Below are 23,378 nucleotides of genomic sequence, written 5' to 3' on the forward strand. Positions count from 1 at the left end.
CAAGTTAACATACTGAGACACAAGGGACTTGAACACGTCATCTCCGAAGTAACGAAACTTTCTGTTTGCATGTATTGTTCTAAGCAACCCGGAATTCTTAATACGCGGGACATTCCCATATTCACTGATAATGAAACGAGCACGTGGCATAGACTGCAAGTCGCTAAGGACTTTCTTCTTTGGCGTGTTCCTGAGTATAACAGCGCGGCGCCGGCTACTCATGCCTCGAGGACTAGATTGCCCTATCACATGATAGAACCCATCTTTCTTGCTCTGGTTCAAGCATAAATCCCTCAACAAATCATGAATTTTGACAAATTTTATGTTTCCTGTACACCCCACTTTATCAACTAGAATGAGATTTCTATCAATCAAGTCCTTTAAGAACTCTACAACAATAGTTTCCAAACTTTTTCCATTCATGGGTTTTAAAAATCCTTCAGAAACCCATAACTTCACGATTGTTGAGACTCTAACTGAATCATCCTCCTCAAACACTCCCATATACAAAAAACAAGGCTTTAAATAAACTGGCAAATGATTATAGCTCATTTTCAACAGTTTCATGCAATGGTTATCATTCTCCAAATTCACTTCTGAAGCTAAGTTCTTCCTAATTGATTCCCAAACTCCTAGAGTGTGTTCCCTATTTCTCAAAATACCCCCCACTACTACAATTGATAAAGGAAGTCCTCTGCAATTCTCTACTATTTTCTTTCCAATTTTCTCTAACTCATGAGGGCAACTTCCAACCCCAAACATAATTTTTGAGAAGAGTTCCCAGCTTCTGGCCTCATCTAAAAATATCATTTGATGGCTATAATTGTTGTTCAATTGGGAACTCAAGTGTAAAAGCCTAGTCGTCACTAATATCCGACTATAATTCTCATTTCTGGGAAAGAAACGTTGTATCCTATCCCATGCATCGATGCTCCACATATCATCCATCACAATTAGAAACCTTCTCCCTATCAAATATTGGTGGAGCTCTAATCCTAGTTCATCTCTTCCTCAGCTCGAAAGCAGCTGCGGAAGTGGCTGCAAATGGTTTCTCTGGATCTTCTCAGCTGAATCTTGGCCACGATATGAGATTCGATGGCTTCTTCAGCTGCATAAGCTACATCTGCAATACGCATCTCAAAGGGATCTGCTTCGTCGGAAACAGAGGAGGTGTAAGCTTCGAGAAACTCCTGCAAGAACATGACATTTTCAGTGAGGGATTGAATTTGTTGTTTGTCGAGAGAAATCGGAGGGGAATGATGGCTCTCGAGGTCGTGTATGATATGCATTAGAGAAACCAAGGCTGCGTAGGCCGCCACGATCGATATCAGTTGAAGAGAAAAAGAGTATAATTATGAGAATTTTTGACAAGAATTTGATAGAATCTTAATTTAACTTCTTATTTATACTAACATAATGGCTAGCAACTCAATCTTACTTGGTCATTTTTTGGTGCCAAACTTGCTGGTTTTTGACTCGGTCCAAAACTGGTTTTTGCCACCCTATTCAGCTGTTGGAAATATATACATGAACAGAGCATCAATTACAACAACATGAAAAAGAAGTAGAAGAGTCATGAATTTGCTCAAACAAACATCACCAAATGATGCTCCTTGAATGATATAAAATTAAATTGAAGGTTGTCCACGAAAATACTCATACCATCAACTCTTTGCCTTCTTTAATTTGAGCAATTCAAAACTTCGCGGCTGAAAAAAAAAAAAAGAAACTATAGGAGTCATCTAACTAAACCATTAAAATACCAACTAGGAAATTAAATTTTCAAACGAGAGGAAGATGCTTAGGCCAAGGTGTGTGCATTTTCACCAATTGTTTTGGAAAAAACTAAATTTGAAACTGATGACTTCATGACTCCATCCTTATATTTAGGTTTAACACAAAATCTTGGGTATACTTGGGCGTACCGTACAATCAAATTGATCCGAACCCAGAATAGTATTATTTATATAGATATTTCTCAAGTTCACATAGATATTTAAGATTGTTGAAGCGATAGCGCGCATCCACATCAAACTTATCCTTGGAGTAACAAATTCCCAACTTTTTAATGTTTGGAATAATTTCCACCATTCTTTTATTGCAAAAGAAGTCGGTTGCCAGCGAAAGTTCCTGCACGTTCTCAAGGGGGTTGTATTCTCTTTCAGGGTCTGGGTACAGTGGATCTTAAGTGATATTGAATACTTTCTACCAAAAATTCACTCATCGTATAGAACTAACCAATTACTATATAGCAAAAGCTATTCATCATCGGTCAAAACATACAGCCAATTATTCTATAAAATTGAATTGTTTTATCAATCATCTATTATCATTCAAATCAAACACCTCTTTACAATTTTTCACAATCACAAGGGATAGGAGTAAAATAGCAGTCTTGCCTTAGTGGGCTAAAGCCAATAAAAACCATAAAAGAAAAGGCCCAAGTCTAATTAAGAATGAAAATTGAGCCCAACCCTATCATTTCTCTCTCAATCTCTCTACTTAATTTTGGAGACACAGCCTCCTTCTCGGGCGACAATAGTTAGTCGCTGCACATTATAGTAATGTGAAGTATTCTTGTAGTATTTGTTAGCTTTGTTTTATTATATATACTGCTTCTCAGCCTAAGATTACCTTCCCACACTCTCTTAAGAAGTTGATATTCAAGATGAATGTCGAGTTAGCGTTGGATGACATGTTGGAAAAGATAAGTACATTGCCCCTTATTCACAACCATCTCTCTCCCTCTCTCTCTCTCTCTGTTGGGAGATGATAAGAGGTAAGAGGGAAGAGGATTTAAGACAAATAAGCAAACACACAAAAACAAGAGAGATAATGGTGGTAAAACCTAGCTAGCTATATCACATATACTTCGAAGTTGGGGCCTGCCAAGCTCTGCACTGCTTCGTTCTCATACGGAAGCCAAACTCGAACATGAAATGAAAGATCTTCCCCTTGTAATTCCACTTGTTCCTCTACGATCTCCTTTGCGCACATCATAGCGGATTCGCCACAATTGGTCATCCATATCTTTTGCAGCGTCGGTATGTCTCCAATTTGAATCGGGATCTCCTTTAACTCTAGCATATAAACAAGATGAAGCTTCTCAAGGCGTGGAAAGATGGAGTTCGATTCCGCAGTCCAATGCTCCAAACCGGGACACAAATGCAATCCCAAGTATTTGAGGGAAGGGAACTGGCCTTCGACCATTTCCCACTTGCCTGTTCCAAAGCAACCCGCGCACAACTCAAACTTCTCGAGAAAGGGCAATGCACCTATCTTTTCCAACATTTTTTCCCATTCAAAGCCATCTTTCATGTTAAGAGTCAACTTCTTGAGGCTTTGGGGGAATGTGAGCACATACAGAGAAGCTCTAAAATCAAACCAACAATATACGTGGAGTGATTCCAATTTACACAGACGTTTGATATTGTTTAGACAATAATAATCATCATGCTCGATTCCCCCGCTCCCAAAATACTTTATCCCCAATTTTTTGATATTGGGAATTCTCTTAACTACCTCTTCACTGCACTTGAAATTTGCTATTCTCTTAAGCACCAGTAGATTCTCCATGACGACGACATCATCACTCGAAGGTTCTGGAAGATAAAAACTTCTTTCAGTCATTTCAATATGCCTAAGTTGTGGCATTCTCCAAATCTCAGCAGAAGCAGTGAAATCTTCTTCACAAGAAACAATCAATATGTGCAGATTCCAGAAGAGAGTAAATGAGGTAAAGATCAAGGACATGCTACCAACTTCAACAGCAAGGTGGCGCAAATTTAAAATAACGTAGCTATTATATTCAAAATATCGGTATGCATGTAATGTTCTAAGCAACCCGGAATTCTTAATATGCGGGACTTCGTCATATTCACTGATAATGGAACGAGCACTTCGCATAGACTGCAAGTCGACCAGGACTTTCTTTTTTGGCGTGTTCCTGGGTATAACAACGCGGCGTTGGCTACTTATGCCTCGAGGACTAGAATTCCCTATGACATGATAGAACCCATCTTTCTTGCTCTGGTTCAAGCATAAATCCCTCAACAAATCATGAATTTTGACAAATTTTATGTTTCCTGTAGACCCCACTTTATCAACTAGAATGAGATTTCTATCAACCAAGTCCTTTAAGAACTCTACGGCAATAGTTTCCAAACTTTTTCCATTCATGGGTTTTAAAAATCCTTCAGAAACCCATAGCTTCACGATTGTTGAGACTCTAACCGAATCATCTTCCTCAAACACTCCCATATACAAAAAACAAGGCTTTAAATAAACTGGCAAATGATTATAGCTCATTTTCAACAGTTTCATGCAATGGTTATCATTCTCCAAATTCACTTCTGAAGCTAAGTTCTTCCTAATTGATTCCCAAACTCCTAGAGTGTGTTCCCTATTTCTCAAAATACCCCCCACTACAACAATTGATAAAGGAAGTCCTCTGCAATTCTCTACTATTTTCTTTCCAATTTTCTCTAACTCATGAGGGCAACTTCCAACCCCAAACACAATTTTTGAGAAGAGTTCCCAGCTTCTGGCCTCATCTAAAAATTCCATTTGATGGCTATAATTGTTGTTCAATTGGGAACTCAAGTGTAAAAGCCTAGTCGTCACTAATATCCGACTATAATTCTCATTTCTGGGAAAGAAACGTTGTATCCTATCCCATGCATCGATACTCCACATATCATCCATCACAATTAGAAACCTTCTACCTGACAAATGCTGGTAGAGCTCTAATCCTAGTTCATCTTCACTCTTTTCACTAAGTTGGTCCTTGCTTTTTTTAGTGGCTTGAGAAACAAGTTCACAAAGAATTTCCCTTGTGTTGTATTGTTGAGAAATAGTAGCCCATCCACGAAAATCAAAACGATGCTCAATGATTGGCTTCGAATAAACAGTTTTGGCAAGAGTGGTCTTACCTATCCCGCCCATTCCTGTGATCGGGATGACTTGGCGCTCACGTTGGTCCGAAGCGAGCCTTTCCAAGATTCCATTCACGACACCCTCCGCCCATGCCACTGCTGTTCTTCCCAGTGGAAGAAGAAGCAGAGACCAAGCTATGCTTCTTATCATGGAGCACCGCCTTCTCTGAATTCCTCTGCATCGCCAAAATCTTGATCTGATCCATTTCTTGTATCACATTTTGCACATCTTGAAACAAGTTCATCTCTTCCTCAGCTCGAGAGAAGCTGAAGAAGCGGCTGCTCCGCCGAATCTTGCCCATAATATGAGATTCAATGGCATCTTCAGCTGCATAAGCTGCATCTGCAATACGCATCTCCAAAGGATCTGCTTCGTCGGAAACAGGGGAGTCATAAGCTTCAAGAAACTCCTGCAGGAACGTGATAATTTCAGTGAGGGATTGAATTTGTTGTTTGTGGAGAGAAATCGGAGGGGAATGATGGCTCTCGAGGTCGTCTATGATATGCATTAGAGAAACCAAGGCTGCGTAGGCCGCCATGATCGATATCAGTTGAAGAGAAACAGAGTATAATTATGAGAATTTTTGACAAGAATTTGATAGAATCTTAATTTAACTTCTTATTTATACTAACATAATGGCAAGCAACTCAATCTTAATTGGTCATTTTTTGGTGCCAAACTTGCTGGTTTTTGACTCGGTCCAAAACTGTGGGTAGTATTAAAAAGAATAAGTAGGCGATATCAACGACTAGAAAACTGTAGGGCCAACCGACAAATCTTATCATACCAGTTGGCAATAATGTGAAAGTAGTTAGAATTATTCCATTGATTCTATAAATCAATTGTACTGAAATTATAAATTAATTCTACCGAAATCTATAAATTATTCACGATACTTGTTTAGTGTAGAATTCAATACAATTACATTGGAGCATGATTAATCCAATTTTGGACTGAGTAATGATTATTCAATTTAATCGATAATTATTATTTTTTCTGTTTTTTTAAATAATTTGTCAAACCTCTAAGTTGTGAGTTGTGTGATCTGTTAAATTCTAATTTATCAATGCAAAACTGAGTGATCCGATCACTATTTGTTTGAATATTTTTTTCATTTCTCTGACCAGGTTCACCAGCTTGATTAGTTCTAAAATATTAATAATGATTGTCTTAGCTGGTTTAATTTGTTTAAGGGATAATTACATTTTATGGCCCGGCCTTTAGTCCCAATGGTAAAAATAGTATGACCTTTTAAATATCCAAAAAAAAAAAAGCAATCTCTAAAAATACTTGCAAGGAAATTTCGGCTCCAAAAATGGAATTATGTGTAAAAATGGAAACAAGCAAGGTATAGAAAACTGAGTGAAAATGCTTTTTTTTTTTCCTTTTACTAGCAATGAGAATGTGCTATGCATGTTTAACACATATGATTTTATACTACGAAAATAAATACATAAATATTATTATATAGTTTTGAATATTTTTAAATTAATTGTATTTATGAAATTGTCTTATTCATTTGACTATAATTAAAATTTTAAAAAGTAATCAATAAAACTATTAATGAATAAATTTTAAATGTAAAAAAGCAATATTCATAATATACGTCTAAATAAAAATGCAAAAAGATCTATGAAAAATATCGTAAATTATCTAAGTAAGGAGAAAGACGAATTTTAAATCTTGTTTGATTTTGACGATTAAGAATCTCAGAATGTTGTTCAGCAGCAAATCGCCGTCACTTGTAATTTCAATGTATTCATCAAACTTTTTCTTGGCTACTCTTCTTTATTCTTTTGCGATTTTGTAGACTTCAACTCCATCGTAGATTTTTTGTCTTTCTAGACGCTATTATTATTATTATTATTATTATTATTATTATTATTTTGTGTGGATGTTTCTTTTCTTCCTCTTGAGTTGGCTCTTCTCCAACATTAATGCTTTCCATTGATTGCGTCTTTTGGATTGCATTTTGCAACAATATTGAGATTTCCACGTTGATCGAATTAATTAGGATATATAAACATAACTTGTAAATGAAATATTTTATACTTTTTGTCAAATATCGAATAACGAATCAACAATCGTATTAAAAAAATTTGTATTAAAATCGACAAATTTTTAAAAAAATTAAAAATGCATATTGCTATCTACAAAAACAACAAAGACAATTTAAATTATGAAATTTCATTTGCTACAATATTGAGATTTCCACGTTGATTGAATTAATTAGGATATATAAACATAACTTGTAAATGAAATATTTTATACTTTTTGTCAAATATGGAATAACGAATCAACAATCATATTAAAAAATTTAGGGTTAATTGCCGGAAAAACCATATACTTTTTCGATTTTTGGTTATTTCTCATGACAAAAAAAGTCTGAACAGAAATCCATGAATTGAAAACTTAATTGTAATTTTCCCCCGCGTCCATTTTCCGGCGATCTCCGATGGAGCTCCGATCCAACGTGGCATAATTCATTCCATCTGTCAAAATAAATTGATGACTAGGCAGCCACATCGCCTGATGACTAGGCAGCCCCTAGGCGGCGAGGCGAGAGGGCAGAGGTTGGAGGCGAGACGAGGGCGGCGGAAGTGGGAGTCGGGAGCTGAATCAGTTACCCAAATTTCTGAAAGAGGCGCCGCAGATCTGGTTATGTCTCCCTCCCCCTGCTTTGTCAAGCAATGAGCCCTAATTAATGAGAATATAGGCGAGCGAACTGGAAGAGGAAAGGGGAGGGCGGAGGCGGTGTGTGGAAGCGGCGAGGCGAGAGGGCGGAGGTTGGAGGCGAGATGAGGGCGGCAGAGGTGGGAGCTGGGATCTAAATCAGTTCTCTCAAAACTAATTGTCGTGCCAACTGCCAATCGCCGCCGGCGTCGGGGACTCGGGGTGGAGTCACGAGGCTCAGGCAAGGCAACCGTTGACTGGTTTGCTGGCGCCGGAGGTCGAGGTGACGGGACTAAAAAAAGCTTCACTATCGCCGCAAAACTCCAATTCAGGCGACCGTTGACTGGTCTGCTGGCATCGTTTGATTAAAATTAAAACGGCGTCGTCTCGTTCAATTCCCGGCGATGACACGCTGGAAATCCGATTGCCACCTCGGATTCAATTTGGGGAAAAAATGGACGCGGGGGAAAATTACAATTAAGTTTTCAATTCATGGATTTCTGTTCAGACTTTTTTTGTCATGGGAAATAACCAAAAATCGAAAAAGTATATGGTTTTTCCGGCAATTAACCCAAAAATTTATATTAAAATCGACAAATTTTTAAAAACAATCATATTAAAAAAAATGAATTTTAAAATCTATGAATTTGTAAAATAAAAATAAAAATGCATATTGCTCTCTCAAAAAACAACAAAGACAATTAAAATTATGAAATTCCAATTGCATGCCGAGTGTCTTCAACACAATGCGAATCAATTGCATCTTTTGATTCTTCATGATTTTGTTGTCCTATTAAACATGTAAATCTACTATTATCAATGATAAATAACAACATAAAATAATTTTTCAAATAAAAAAATGAGTAAATATATAAAACTATCCACTTTCATATTGTAAAGATAAAAATTGTCCACTAAGATAAAAATAAGGGTTAAGGTGCAGATAAGCCCCTGAAGTGTGAGCCCTTAGAGCGATTTACTTCCCTTACTAACTGTGTGTGCAACTTACCCCCTAAACTACCAAAAATCGCACATTTAAGCCCTTCTTGACTAACACCGTTAGTCAACGTTAGTTTTAATTTTTTTTTGTTTTTTTAATTCTACTTGTGGGGCCCACCTTCATTTCTTCTTCTTCTTCTACGTTTTTTCTTCCTACTCGAGACCCGCCGCGGTCTACGCCGCCTTGCTTGACTCCGGCAAGCCTTACGGGTGGAGTGCATCTAGTGCCGTAGAAGTAGCCCCTGAGAGGCTCCAGATTCCGGTGAAGAAGCGCTCCGATCTCCTCCATTTTGGCTCTGAACTCGCCCTCCGAAACCGACACTTTCTTCAACCTCTTCACAATCACTTCAATTCCGCTCTCGAAATACGCCTTATAAAAATTGTCCACTTTTTGATTAAAAAGACGGAAATACCCTTAACATTAAAAACATAAAAATTAACCATTTTTCTCTCATTCTCTCTCTCTCCTCTTTCTGTCTCTACGCATTCTCTCCCCCATTCTCTTCTCTCTCTCATCTCTCTCTCCACTCTCTCTCTCATCTCTCTTTCTCGAGCGACGCTGCGGCGGACCAGGTCAAACAAGGCGGCGAGACGCGGGCAGATGCGGCGGAGGAAGCCACCGTCGGCAGAGCCGGAGGAGGTGGACATCGGCTGGAGGTACGCCCACGTCGCCTGCTTGATGATACGACCATCGACACTGCCGACCATGCCCACACCGAAGATATTGAGGTTGGCGAAGAGAAAGCTGAGGTACAAGTCGATCCGGAGCCGAGCCTTGCTGTACGACACCCGCGTCGAGATATTCGCAAGCCCACTCGTTACAATGAATAGTTATCCTTATTTACTTAATAGGCCCAATCTGTTAAGGCCCATTACATTAGCTTATTTGTTAAGGCCCATTACAGTAGCTTATGTTTCTTGTTCCCTAAGCCTTCGTATATAAAAGGCTAAGGATTCCTTTTGGCTAGGTTATGCAGAAAATTAGACTTGAGTCGGTTGTTCTTGCGTGATTGTGAGGGTAGAAGAAGTTTCACGTTATCTTTAACGTGATTGTTAATACATCTCGTATTAATTGGTGCTTTCATTGCTCTTCCCATGACTTCCGATGTACCCGAATGGAAGAAACACATTGACGCCCACAATGCCATCATCCAGAAACAGATCGATGAACTTGTTTCTATGTTCAAATCCTCTCATACCACTTCATCCTCTGCCATCGTCGACAACTCGACGCCACATGGCCCGACAGTCTGCCTGGATGTTCCTCGTTTTGACGGTGACGACCCTCATACTTGGATTTTCAAGATTGAAGAGTATTTCCAATATCACAACACCCCTGATGCTCAACGCCTCCAAATAGTTGCTTTCCATCTTGATGGCAAAGCCTCCACGTGGTTTCAATGGCTGAAGTCACAGAACCTGCTCTCTTCTTGGTCGGATTTCTTGGGTCGTGTTAAATCTCGCTTTGGTGATTCTCAATTCAATGATCTGGAGGGCACTCTGGCCAAACTCACGCAGCAAGGGAGTGTTGCCGATTATCAGTCGACTTTTGAATCGTTGATAGGTCGCACTAAGGGCATCTATGAACCCTTGCTTATTTCTTTCTATATTTCAGGCCTCAAGCCTTCGCTTCGCCGGGATCTCCAACTAAATTGGCCAGCAACCTTGGATGAGACATTTGCCTTATCTCGTGTATTCGAGAGCAAATATCTGGACACCCAATCCGAGACTCGTACTTTTGCCCGCTCGTTCTCTCGACCTCTTGCCACAACAGTGGTATCCTCCCCAACCACCACTCATACTGCTCCTCCCGCCTCGCCTCGACCGCCTCTCACCACCTCACCTATCTCTACAGCTCGACGCGACTCACCTACCATTTTGATTCGACGCCTCACCCCAGCAGAGACGCGTGAGAAACGTGAGCATGGGTTGTGTTTGCACTGCGACCAGAAATGGAACCCATCCCACCGCTGCAAGACTCCCCACACTGTTATGCTCCTTGCAAGCGATGATGTTAATCCTTCTTCGGAGGACCCAGAATTGCCCGAATTTGCGGAACATCCTCCCGACGATGGTGTCATTCTAGCCGACGTCTCTAGCCTCCATTCTCTATCCGGCTCCACGCTCCCTCCGCTTATGGGGCACATTCCACAAGCAACGGTTTCAGGTAATGATTGATAATGGTAGCACTCATAATTTTATCACGCCCGATCTGACAGAGCGTTTTAAATTATCGATAGTATCTATTCCCCAATTTCGGGTGTATATCGGCAATGGTGACTCGATTATTTGTAAAACTGAATGTCTAGCTGTCCCGATCGATCTCCAAAGCACCTCATTTACCTTAGATTTGTTTGTTCTGCCAATTAAAGGGCCCGACATTATTCTTGGCGTCCAATGGTTACAAGAATTGGGATCTGTTACTCATGATTATCGGTGTAGTCGCATGGAGTTTAAATGGCATGACCAAAAGGTTATTCTGCAGGGGGATAGTTCTCTAGCTTCTCGCCAGATTACCTTCTCCATGTTCCAATCTCTATTAGTTTCTAATGTTGTTGTGGAAATCTACGAACTTTGGCCCGTTCATGCTACGCCCACCAGCTCCACCCCGTCTCCTGCTCTTGATTTGGAGCGTGTTCCCCTGTCTTTACATTTGGTTCTAAATGAGTTTTGTGCTGTATTTGAAGAACCACGTGGTCTTCCGCCGTGCCGCATGCTCGATCACGGCATTTATCTCGAACCCTGCAGTAAGCCTATCAATGTTCAGCCATATCGTTACCCTTATTTCCAAAAAAATGATATGGAACGCCTCGTTCGTGAGATGCTGGATCAGGGGATTATTCGTCCTAGTCATAGCCCATTTTCTTCTCCAGTACTCCTAGTTAAGAAGAAAGATGACTCGTACCATTTTTGTGTCGACTATCGTGCTCTCAACGCTGTCACCATCAAAGATAAATTTCCAATTCCTACCGTTGATGAACTTCTCGATGAATTGGGCCATTCGGTGGTTTTCTCTAAGCTTGATTTACGTGCTGGTTTCCATCAAATTCGTATCCACGACAAGGATATTTTCAAGACCGCTTTCCGTACTCACGAAGGCCATTTTAAATTCCTTGTTATGCCCTTCGGTCTGACGAATGCCCCGTCCACTTTTCAAGCTACTATGAATTTTATTTTGAAGGATTTCTTTCGACGCTCTGTTGTTGTCTTCTTTGATGATATACTCATCTATAGCTCGTCCTTAGAGGAACATGCCGTGCATTTGGGCATGGTGCTCCGCTGCCTCCATGATAATCATCTCTATATTAAATTTTCCAAGTGTTCTTTTGGCACACCTTTTGTGGAATATCTCGGCCATATCGTGAGCGCCGGTGCGGTTCAAGCAGATCCCCGCAAGATTGAGGCTATGCTTTCATGGCCTATTCCTTCTTCCCTGAAACAACTCCGTGGTTTTCTCGGCTTAACTGGTTATTATCGCAAATTTGTTTGCCACTATGCCACCATCGCTGTTCCTCTCACCGATCTCCTCCGGAAAGATAATTTTACATGGTCAACTTCCACCTCTACTGTCTTTGACACCCTTAAGCAAGCCATGTCTTCTACCCCTATCTTGCAGCTACCGGATTTTTCCAAACCCTTTGTCATCGAGACTGATGCATCTGATGTCGGATTGGGCGCGGTGCTTTTACAAGATAATCTTCCCATAGCTTATCATAGTCGCAAATTGGGAGCTCTTCTCTCTCGCTCCTCCACCTATATCAAGGAGTTGCATGCTATAAGCGAGGCCATCGGCAAATGGCGCCAATACACTTTGGGTCGTCGTTTCGTCATTCGCACGGACCACCATAGTTTAAAGGAGCTGCTACACCAACATTTGCACACCCCAGATCAACACCGCTACATCAGTAAGCTTTTGGGATATGATTTTATTATTGAGTACAAGCCCGGGCGTCATAATATCGTGGCTGATGCCCTCTCGCGGGCTCCTGATGGCTCTCCGACTCCTGATACCACTCCTTGTCTTTTGACCGAGATCGATAACAAATGTTTAGAGTTTAATTAAAATCCAAGCAAATATTCCAAGCCCAAATCTTCTTCCATCTTCACAAGTCATCCAAACTTCATCAAAATCCATGCAAACTCGATCAATTCCATTTTCTTCATCACACGAGTTCTTCTTAACTTTCCACTCAATTCCTACATCCAAAAGATCACACACCATGTAAAATCATATAAAAATCATGGCAAACACACACTAAACTAAGTAACTAAAATACACACATCACACATCTTCCACTTTCTCGTGGGTTCTCTGTTATTCATGTAGTAGTCGATCGCCTCACTAAAGCAGCTCATTTTGGGCCATTGCCGAATGGTTTCACCGCCTCGAAGGTAGCCCATTTGTTTACTGATATGGTGGTTTGATTACATGATTTTCCTTCATCCATCATTTCTGACCGAGACCCGATCTTTCTCAGCCGATTTTGGGCCGAACTATTCAAGCTCAGCGGAACTTCACTCAAACACAGCTCTGTTTATCATCCTCAGACGGATGGCCAATCCGAGGTTGGTAGTCGATGTTTGGAGCAATACTTGTGGGCTATGACATCGGATCGTCCGGAGCGGTGGCCGGAGTTTCTAGGTTGGGCAGAATTTCATTACAATACTACCTAACATTCTAGTATCAATATGTGTCCTTTTCAAACTATGTATGGCCGTCTCCCTGCCACCATTCCCCGTTACATCCCTAGCTCGACTACAGTTGATGTCTTTGATGCTCTGCTATTGGAACGCGATCAATTGCTCTCTGATTTGAAGTCTGCTCTTTCATCGGCACAACATCGCATGCAGCTACAAGTTAACAAGCATCGTCGGGACATCTCTTTTTCTGTTGGTGATCTTGTGTGGGTTCGACTTCAGCCCTACCGTCAAGTTTCTGTAGCTCGCCGTCCTACTCCGAAGTTGGCCAAATGTTATTTTGGGCCCTATCCTATCCTCGAGAAGATTGGTGCAGTCGCCTACCTTCTTGAGCTTCCTACGGGCTGCCGTATTCATCCTATCTTCCACGTTTCTCTACTCAAGCCTTTTGTTGGGTCTTCCACCACCCCCTTAATCCGGTGCCAATTGAATCTGTTGGCTTTCCTTCTTTGATGCCGTTGGTTATCGTTTCCTCTCGCACTATCCTTCGCCGTGGTAATCCCGAAGCTCAAGTTTTCGTTCAATGGCAAGGCCTTCCTCCTGATGCTGCTACTTAGGAGCCGCTAGATTCCTTTCGGGCTTCTTTTCTGGATTTTCACCTTGAGGACAAGGTGGTTTTTAACGAGGGGAGAGTTGATACGACCATCGACACTGCCGACCATGCCCACACCGAAGATATTGAGGTTGGCAAAGAGGAAGCTGAGGTACAAGTCGATCCGGAGCCGAGCCTTGCTGTGCGACGCCCGCGTCGAGATATTCGCAAGCCCACTCGTTACAATGAATAGCTATCCTTATTTACTTAATAGGCCCAATCTGTTAAGGCCCATTACAGTAGCTTATGTTTCTTGTCCCCTATGCCTTCGTATATAAAAGGCTAAGGATTCCTTTTGGCTAGGTTATGCAGAAAATTAGACTTGAGTCGGTTGTTCTTGCGTGATCGCGAGGGTAGAAGGAGTTTCACGTTCTCTTTAACGTGATTGTTAATACATCTCGTATTACTTGACGAGGCGGTTCTGGATGCAGATATCGAATCCGCCCTGCGTGGAGCTCGGCCGCGGCGAGTTGACCACCGTTGTCGGGAGGAGGTCCTTCAGCGAGGTGTAGCTATGAGAATTAGGCTTGATCGACAGCAGCTCGAGATCGTCAGAAGACGATGACGTGGTGGCGGAGGACGAGCTGTGGTGGTGGTGGTAGAGGAGATTGAGCTTGGTCGACGCTACTACGATCGAGGAGGGGATTGAACTCCGGCGGCGGAGGAGCGGATGCTTGCTAGGCTGCGGCGGTATCGATACGACGACGTCTGCTACCGGTGGCCGGGACTTCAGAGTTGAGAGGATTTGGTGTTGAGAATAAAAAAAGTTAGTCAAAAGATAAAGTTAGTCAAAAGATAATCAAGGATCCCTTAATTATAGGGATCCTCATGATGTTGTAGGAATCTTCATGATGTTGTAGGGATCCTCATGATGTTGTAGGAATCCTCATGATGTTGTAGGGATCCTCATGATGTTGTAGAATATCAGCTCCCTTTCTAAACACTATAAAAGGGGATGATTGTATCAGCAGGTAAAATAAAAGAAAAAAGAAATACAAGAACAATATTCAAGAAACAAATTCTCTCTTCTATGATGATAACATGTTTTTAACATGGTATCAGAGCGGGTTAAATCCTTGAAACTCAGAAAATTATCATCATAGTTTCCAAATCCCTTACTCAAACCTTTTTTTTTCTCGATCAAACCTGTTCTTATCTCACGCTGTTTCTCCTGAAAACAAACCACAAAACAAAACATGTCAGAAGAAACCCAAATTACCGATCCAAAAACAACAGCCTCACAAGAATTATCACTACAGATTGCAAATTTAGTGCAAAACTCAAACACCATCTCGCTGGGAATCAAGCTTGATGGCAATAACTACGCCCTATGGGCTCGCCTCATGAAGGTGGCCATAGGGAGTAGAGGGAAATCCGGCCACATCACCGGCCGACCACCACCTCCAAAAACAACGGATCCCGACTACTACAAATGGGAGGAAACAGATCTATCAGTTTTTTCATGGCTCATACAAAACATGGAAACAAAGTTAGTGGTGAACTTTGCTCAACACCAAACGGCAAAAGCTGTCTGGGATAGCCTCGCTATCACCTATGGAAGCGGGGTCGATCCTTTTCAGATTTACGACCTTGAAGTTAAGGCCAACAAAGTAAGCCAAGGAGTACTTACTCTAGAGGATTATTGGAACGAACTGCAGGCGATTTGGCTCACCATCGATCGAAGGGAGCCGGATCCTCTCGGGTGTTGTGAAGAAGGAATCAATAAATACCGGAAATTAATCGAGAACCGGAGACTCTATCAATTCCTCTCTGGGTTGGATCGGAAATACGATAACATCCGGCGAAACATCCTCAAAGAAACACCCATTCCCTCAGCCGAATCGGCTTTCTCAAAAGTAAGACGAGAGGCCGCCCGGCTACAGATCCTGCAGCCGGCAACCAACTCTACCGAAAATAAAGGCTCATCATCGGGAGAAATAGGGGCTGGACTCGCCTCCTCCCGCCACCACTCTGGAACCAGCGGCCGACCACCCCACGCTGCCAGCACCTCCGGCGGCAGAGGTCCCGGCTTACCATTTTCGAAACCAAAAAGGGAGGACAAATCGAAGCTCATTTGCACAAACTGTGGAATGACGAGGCACACCAAAGAAGGGTGCTTTCGACTCATCGGCTACCCCGAATGGTGGGAAGCAAAAGGGAAGGCGGCGGCCGGCGTTGATGGCCGAGAGACCGCCGGATCGGCGGTAGCCGTGGGTGGAGCCGAGAATTCCGAGAGAGGCGTAACCGCGACCGCCTTCCCAGGCCGAGATGGCCGAGGAAACAGCAGGCTGTCGACTGCCGGAGCCTATGCCGGCGTTAATGGAGGCGGAGCAGTGAGAGGAAAGGAGGAATCAGCGGATGATTTCAGTCAAAGGGAGAGAGAGGCGAGATTGTTCGGTCAAAGGGAGGAAATATTAGGTATAGGGTTTGATGAATATCCATCAAACCCTCCCATTTTTGCCTTCTCTCAATTTCAGTCCCCTATTTTTTCGAAAATTACAAAAGAAACCCCATTTTTTTGAGTCTAGTCCCTCAAGTTTAGGGAAATCCCAGAATGAACCCCATGTTATTCAAAACAGCCCCACAGTTATGCAAAAGTCTAATTTTGACCCTAAACTTTGTGAAAATTCGAAAAAAACCCCTACTGCATGTCAAGTCTCAAATAAACAAATCAGTAGGAACAAAAATTGGATTTTTGATTGTGGGGCTACAGACACTATGACTTTTGATAAATCAGATATACTTGAGTCATCAAAATCCTTTAGAACTCATGTGCAAACTGCTAATGGTGACTTAACTCAAGTAGAAGGGGCCGGAAATATAGAAATTACCCCAACCTTGCGATTATCCAATTGTCTATATGTTCCGTCCCTATCTCATAAGTTGTTGTCAATTAGTCATGTTACCAAAGAACTCAATTGTACCATGCTAATGCATCCTCACTTCTGTTTTCTTCAGGATATCAGGACGGGGGAGATTATTGGGCGTGGCACTGAGAAAAATGGACTGTACTATGTGGATGAGATTGCTCAAAAAGGCAATGTGATGCTGGCTCACGGAACTGCAAACCGGGAAGCTTGGCTTTGGCATCGTCGGTTAGGACATCCTTCCACGGGATACCTTAAACTTTTATTTCCAAAATTACTCCAAAGTGATACTCTTTCTTGTGAAACTTGTATCTTAGCTAAAAGCCATAGACAATCTTTCAAATCAAATGATACACAAGTGAACTCTATGTTTTCTTTAGTTCATTCTGACGTTTGGGGTCCTTCGCCCGTGATAGGGGGACAAGGTTTTAAATATTTTTTGTTATTTATTGATGATTGCACTAGGATGACATGGGTATATTTTTTAAAACACAAATCTGAAGTTTTTGAAAAATTTACTCATTTCCATACTATGGCTCAAACTCAGTTTCAGAAAAACATACAAACCCTTAGAACCGACAATGGGGGGAATTTGTTAATAATTCCATGAAAATTTTTTGTCAAACAAAAGGGATTATTCATCAAACTACTTGCCCCCACACTCCTGAACAAAACGGAGTTGCCGAAAGGAAAAACCGAATTTTACTTGAAATGACTCGTTCTATGATGATTGAGTCTCATGTTCCCTCCTCTTTTTGGCCCGAGGCTGTGGCAACCTCGGTTTACCTTGTCAACCGTCTCCCTACTAGGACTCTTAAACTTAAAACCCCATTACAGAAATTGTCTACCCTGGCTTCCATACCTATTGCCCTTACACTTCAACCACGGGTCTTTGGGTGCTCTGTTTTCGTTCACATTCCTAAACATGAACGCACCAAACTCTCTCCTTGTGCAGTCAAGTGTGTGTTTGTAGGATATGGGGTTAATCAAAAAGGATATAGGTGTTACAATTCCAAAACCCGTCAAATTATCACCACCATGAACTGTGATTTCCTTGAAACTGAGTATTTTTACAATAACCACCTTACCAGTCAGGGGGAGAGTGAGAGTGAGATTGACTTGTTAAGTTGGTTACCAATGCCAAACAGCCCGGAAGCAGATCCAACAGAAAAAGTTAACCTTGCCACAGAGCAAACTCCATCCACTACTGTACAAAGTCCGCCTCCTCAGCCAATATCTCCTCCGCCGCTGGTATCTGAGGTAAACACCCCTGAACTTACCACTGAGATTTATGGTTTCACTGATCATATGTCTCAAGATGTTGAAAGGAATCAGGGAGAGAATCAATGCCTTGTTGAAAGGGATCATGAGGAGAATACAGCAAATGAAGGTACAAAGGGATATGTTCTACCACCCAGGAGTACTCGGGGTATCCCTCCCAAACGGTATTCCCCGGAAAAGTTTGGGAAGAATTCTCGGTACGCAATTGGGAATGTAGCAAAAGGAAACATATCCAAAACCGCCGCAGCTTATGAGGCGGCCCTGTATGATGAAGAAATACCACAAACAGCAGAACAGGCTCTGAAAAGTGAACACTGGAGAGATGCCATGAAGAAAGAAATAAGTGCACTGAATCGAAACCATACATGGGAGAAGTGTAGACTACCAAAAGGGAAGAAAACTGTAGGATGCAGATGGGTCTTCACAATCAAAAGGAGACCGGATGGATCTATTGAGCGTTACAAAGCTCGATTGGTCGCAAAAGGATACACACAGATGTATGGAATCGACTATGAGGAGACCTTCTCACCTGTTGCAAAGATGAACACTGTCAGAGTGCTCCTCTCAATTGCTGCTAATAAGGACTGGGATCTTCATCAGTTCGATGTTACAAATGCTTTCCTACATGGAGAGCTTGAAGAAGAGAGAGAAGTCTACATGGAGGTGCCTCAAGGCTTTTCAGGAGATTTTGGAGAGGGTGAAGTTTGCAAGTTGAAGAAAACCTTATATGGGCTCAAGCAGTCTCCTAGAGCTTGGTTTGGAAGATTCACCGCAGCCATGAAGAAGTTTGGGTACCAGCAAAGCAACTCAGATCACACCTTATTCTTAAAAAAACGAGGTGATCTAATCTCTTGTTTGGTTATTTATGTTGATGACATGATTATAACAGGGGATGACACAGAGGAGATTCAAAAGTTGAAAGAAAGCTTGTTCAAAGAGTTCGAAATGAAGGACTTAGGAAAACTAAAATACTTCCTCGGAATTGAAGTTCTCAGATCAAAGAAGGGGATCTTCATCAACCAGAAGAAGTATACTCTAGATCTCCTAGCTGAAACTGGGATGCTAGATTGCAAGCCAGCAGAAACTCCTATGATCGTAAATCATGGGCTACAAATTGTGGAAGGAGCTCAGTTAGCTGATCGAGGACAATATCAGCGTCTGGTAGGGAAACTTATCTATCTTTCCCATACTCGACCTGACATTGCTTATGCTGTTGGTGTTGTTAGCCAATTCATGCACCAACCACAGGCTGACCACATGGAAGCTGCGCTCAGAATTGTGAGATATTTGAAGAAGACTTTTGACTATGGAGTGCTGTTCAAGAAGACTGAACACCTCGAGGTACAAGCTTACACAGATGCTGACTGGGCTGGAAACCCAGTAGACAGGAAGTCAACAGCTGGATACTTTGCATTCATCGGAGGGAATCTTGTCTCATGGAGGAGTAAGAAACAAAAGGTGGTAGCTCTCTCAAGTGCAGAATCAGAATTCAGAGGGATCAAGAGTGGGTTAACCGAAGTCCTTTGGCTAAGAAGATTGTTGATGGAATTAGGACTTCACTCAACAAAGACGTGTCAAATGTACTGCGACAACAAGGCTGCCATCAGCATATCTGAGAACCCAGTTCAACATGACAGAACTAAACATGTCGAAGTGGATAGGCACTTCATCAAGGAAAAGATTGAGGAAAAGATTGTGGAGCTCCCGTTCGTGAGGTCCGAAGATCAGCTCGCTGATATCCTAACCAAAGCTGTAGATTTCAAAAGTTTCTCAGAAGTTCTTTCCAAGTTGAGTATCGGAAATCCCGTCACTCAACTTGAGGGGGAGTGTTGAGAATAAAAAAAGTTAGTCAAAAGATAAAGTTAGTCAAAAGATAATCAAGGATCCCTTAATTATAGGGATCCTCATGATGTTGTAGGAATCTTCATGATGTTGTAGGGATCCTCATGATGTTGTAGGAATCCTCATGATGTTGTAGGGATCCTCATGATGTTGTAGAATATCAGCTCCCTTTCTAAACACTATAAAAGGGGATGATTGTATCAGCAGGTAAAATAAAAGAAAAAAGAAATACAAGAACAATATTCAAGAAACAAATTCTCTCTTCTATGATGATAACATGTTTTTAACATTTGGTTTCATTATTTTCATTTTTTTTTGCGTTCAGTGGTTTGGAAAAATGTGTACCACGCAGGCCGAGCTTACATACTGAGATTTGGAAAAATGGACCCTCTCTTACATACTGAGATTTGGGCGAAATAGAAGTTGATCTACTGAGATTTGGGTGAATTGGTGATTTTAGTGAGGAGTTTTGTTGATTTGATGGATCCTCTTAATGAGAAGCGGGCGAATTGTTTGAAGCTTAACTACAATTGAAATTGTTTAGTTAATTTGTTTGATTTTTTAAATGATTTTGTCATACTGTGAAGGAAGCGTATTTACATTGATATGCTGATGTTAATGTGTTGGTTTTCTGAATAACTCCGATTTATTGGCAATTTCTTGAATTCACGACTAAATGTATGAATTCACATCTTAATGTTTTTGAATTCACAACTTGATGTTCTTAAATTCATAATCAGAAGATGGAGCTCGATTCCGCAGTCCAATGCTCCAAACTGGGACAAATGCAATCCCAAGTATTTGAGGGAAGGGAATTGGCCTTCAACCATTCCCCACTTGCCTGTTCCAAAGCACCCGTACCACAACTTGAACTTCTCGAGAAGGGGCAATGCACCTATCTTTTCCAACATTTTTTCCCATTCAAAGTCATTTTTCATGTTAAGAGTCAACTTCTTGAGGCTTTGGGAAATGTGAGTACATACAGAGAAGCTCTAAAATCATACCAGCACGATATGTAGAGGGATTCCAATTTACACAGACGTTTGATATTGTTCAGACAATAATAATCATCTTGCTCGATTCCACCTCTCCTAAAATACTCTATCCTCAATTTTTTTATATTGGGAATTCTCTTAACCACCTCTTCACTGCACTTGAAATCTGTTATTCTCTCTAGCACCAGTAGATTCTCCATGACGACGACATCATCACTCGAAGGTTCTGGAAGATAAAAACTTCCTATCATTTCAATATGCCTAAGTTGTGGCATTCTCCAAATCTCAGCAGGTGCAGTGAACTCCTTCCCAATACAAGAAACAATCAAAATGTGCAGATTCCAGAAGCAAGTAAATGAGGTAAAGATCGAGGACATGCTACCAACTCTAACAGCAAGGTGGCGCAAGTTAACATACTGAGACGCAAGGGACTTGATCACGTGGCGTTCATCTAATTCAGAATAAGGAAACTTGTATGCATGTAATGTTCTAAGCAACCCGGAATTCTTAATACGCGGGACATTCCCATATTCACTGATAATGGAACGAGCACGTGGCATAGACTGCAAGTCGTCAAGGACTTTCTTCTTTGGCGTGTTCCTGGGTATAACAACGCGGTGTTGGCTACTCATGCCTCGAGGACTAGATTACCCTATCACATGATAGAACCCATTTTTCTTGCTCTGGTTCAAGCATAAATCCCTCAACAAATCATGAATTTCGACGAATTTTATGCTTCCTGTAGACCCCACTTCACCAATTAGAATGAGATTTCTATCAATCAAGTCCTTTAAGAACTCTATGGCAATAGTTTCCAAACTTTTGCCATTCATGGGTTTTAAAAATCCTTCAGAAACCCATAGCTTCACGTTGAGACTCTAACCGAATCATCCTCCTCAAACACTCCCATATACAAAAAACATGGCTTTAAATAAACTGGCAAATGATTATAGCTCATTTTCAACAGTTTAATGCAATTCTTATCATTCTCCAAATTCACTTCTGAAGCTAAGTTCTTCCTAATTGATTCCCAAACTCCTAGAGTGTGTTCCCTATTTCTCAAAATACCCGCCACTACAACAATTGATAAAGGAAGTCCTCTGCAATTCTCTACTATTTTCTTTCCAATTTTCTCTAACTCATGAGGGCAACTTCCAAACCCAAACACAGTTTTTGAGAAAAGTTCCCAGCTTCTAACCTCATCTAAAAATTCCATTTGAAGGCTATAGTTGTTGTTCAACTGGGAACTCAAGTGGGAAAGCCTAGTCGTCACTAATATCCGACTATAATTCTCATTTTCGGGAAAGAAACGTTGTATCCCATCCCATGCTTTGATACTCCACATATCATCCATCACAATTAGAAACCTTCTACCTGGCAAATACTGGTGGAGCTCTAATCCTTGTTCATCTTCACTCTTTTCACTCAGTTGTTCCTTTGTTTTTTTAGTGGCTTGAGAAACAAGTTCACAAAGAATTTCCCTTGTGTTGTATTGTTGAGAAATAGTAGTCCAAGCACAAACATCAAAACGCTGCTCAATAATTTTTTTCGAATAAACAGTTTTGGCAAGAGTGGTCTTACCTATCCCGCCCATTCCTGTGATCGGGATGACTTGGCGCTGGCGTTGGTCCGAAACGAGCCTTTCCAAGATTCCATTCACGACACCCTCGGACCACACCACCATGCCACTACTGTTCTTCTCAGTGGAAGAAGAAGCAGAGATGAAGCTACGCGGCTTATCATGGAGCGCCACCTTCTCTGTATTGCTCTGCTTCGCCAAAGTCTTGATCTGATCCATTTCTTGTATCACATTTTGCACATATTGAAACAAGTTCATCTCTTCCTCAGCTCGAAAGCAGCTGAGGAATCGGCCGCGAATGGTTTCTCTGGATCTGCTCAGCTGAATCTTGGCCACGATATGAGATTCGATGGCGTCTTCAGCTGCATAAGCTGCATCTGCAATACGCATCTCCAATGGATCTGCTTCGTCGGAAACAGGGGAGATATAAGCTTCGAGAAACTGCTGCAAGAACAAGACATTTTCAGTGAGGGATTGGAGGGGAATGATGGCTCTCGAGGTCGTCTATGATATGCATTAGAGAAACCAAGGCTGCGTAGGCCGCCATGATCGATGTCAGTCGAAGGGAGAGAATTTTGGACGAGAATTTGATAGAATCTTAAGCGACATAATGTAGAAGAAAGGTAGCCACTGTGAGAGCTGAAGGTAGAAGAAAGGTAGCCACATAATGTTTCTGATAATAATTGAGGAGATATAAGCGTTGTGACTTACAGATTCTCCTTATTTCAATTAAACTCCTTATTGCGAAAATAGATAGAATTATTTCATTGAATCTATAAATCAATTCTACTGAAATTACAAATTAATTCTAGCGAAATCTATAAATTATTCACGATACTTATTTAGTATAGAATACAATGCAATTACTTTTGAGGATGATTGAGAAATAATTATCCAATTTAATCGATAATTATTAT

The 23,378-nt window shown here is 41.3% G+C and overlaps 2 protein-coding genes across 2 annotated transcripts; both read right to left on the minus strand.

Moving 5' to 3' along the window:
* Positions 1-995: 995 nt before the first annotated feature.
* Positions 996-4,944, minus strand: LOC131018098 (putative late blight resistance protein homolog R1B-16). The gene is made up of 2 exons (XM_057946821.1): positions 2,872-4,944; positions 996-1,190 (listed from the first exon to the last, which is right to left on the minus strand). The coding sequence occupies exons 1-2, from the start codon at positions 4,942-4,944 to the stop codon at positions 996-998; spliced, it is 2,268 nt and encodes a 755-aa protein (XP_057802804.1).
* Positions 4,945-21,747: 16,803 nt separating this feature from the next.
* Positions 21,748-23,008, minus strand: LOC131018100 (putative late blight resistance protein homolog R1A-10). The gene is made up of 2 exons (XM_057946822.1): positions 22,988-23,008; positions 21,748-22,905 (listed from the first exon to the last, which is right to left on the minus strand). Exons 1-2 carry the CDS (start codon positions 23,006-23,008, stop codon positions 21,748-21,750), a joined length of 1,179 nt encoding a protein of 392 aa, XP_057802805.1.
* Between the last annotated feature and the right edge of the window lie 370 nt (positions 23,009-23,378).

Source organism: Salvia miltiorrhiza, chromosome 3, assembly GCF_028751815.1.
Source record: "Salvia miltiorrhiza cultivar Shanhuang (shh) chromosome 3, IMPLAD_Smil_shh, whole genome shotgun sequence".
NCBI lineage: Eukaryota > Viridiplantae > Streptophyta > Magnoliopsida > Lamiales > Lamiaceae > Salvia > Salvia miltiorrhiza.

Bases quoted from the DNA above. Each gene is read 5' to 3' on its own strand.
- LOC131018098 (XM_057946821.1), bottom strand. From the start codon at position 4,944: ATGGGCGGGATAGGTAAGACCACTCTTGCCAAAACTGTTTATTCGAAG. The intron at 1,191-2,871 runs GTATATGTGATA...ATGTTCTTGCAG, and splicing joins TGGCAGGCCCCAACTTCGAA to GAGTTTCTCGAAGCTTACAC.
- LOC131018100 (XM_057946822.1), bottom strand. From the start codon at position 23,008: ATGGCGGCCTACGCAGCCTTG. The intron at 22,906-22,987 runs GTTTCTCTAATG...TTGTTCTTGCAG, and splicing joins TGGCGGCCTACGCAGCCTTG to CAGTTTCTCGAAGCTTATAT.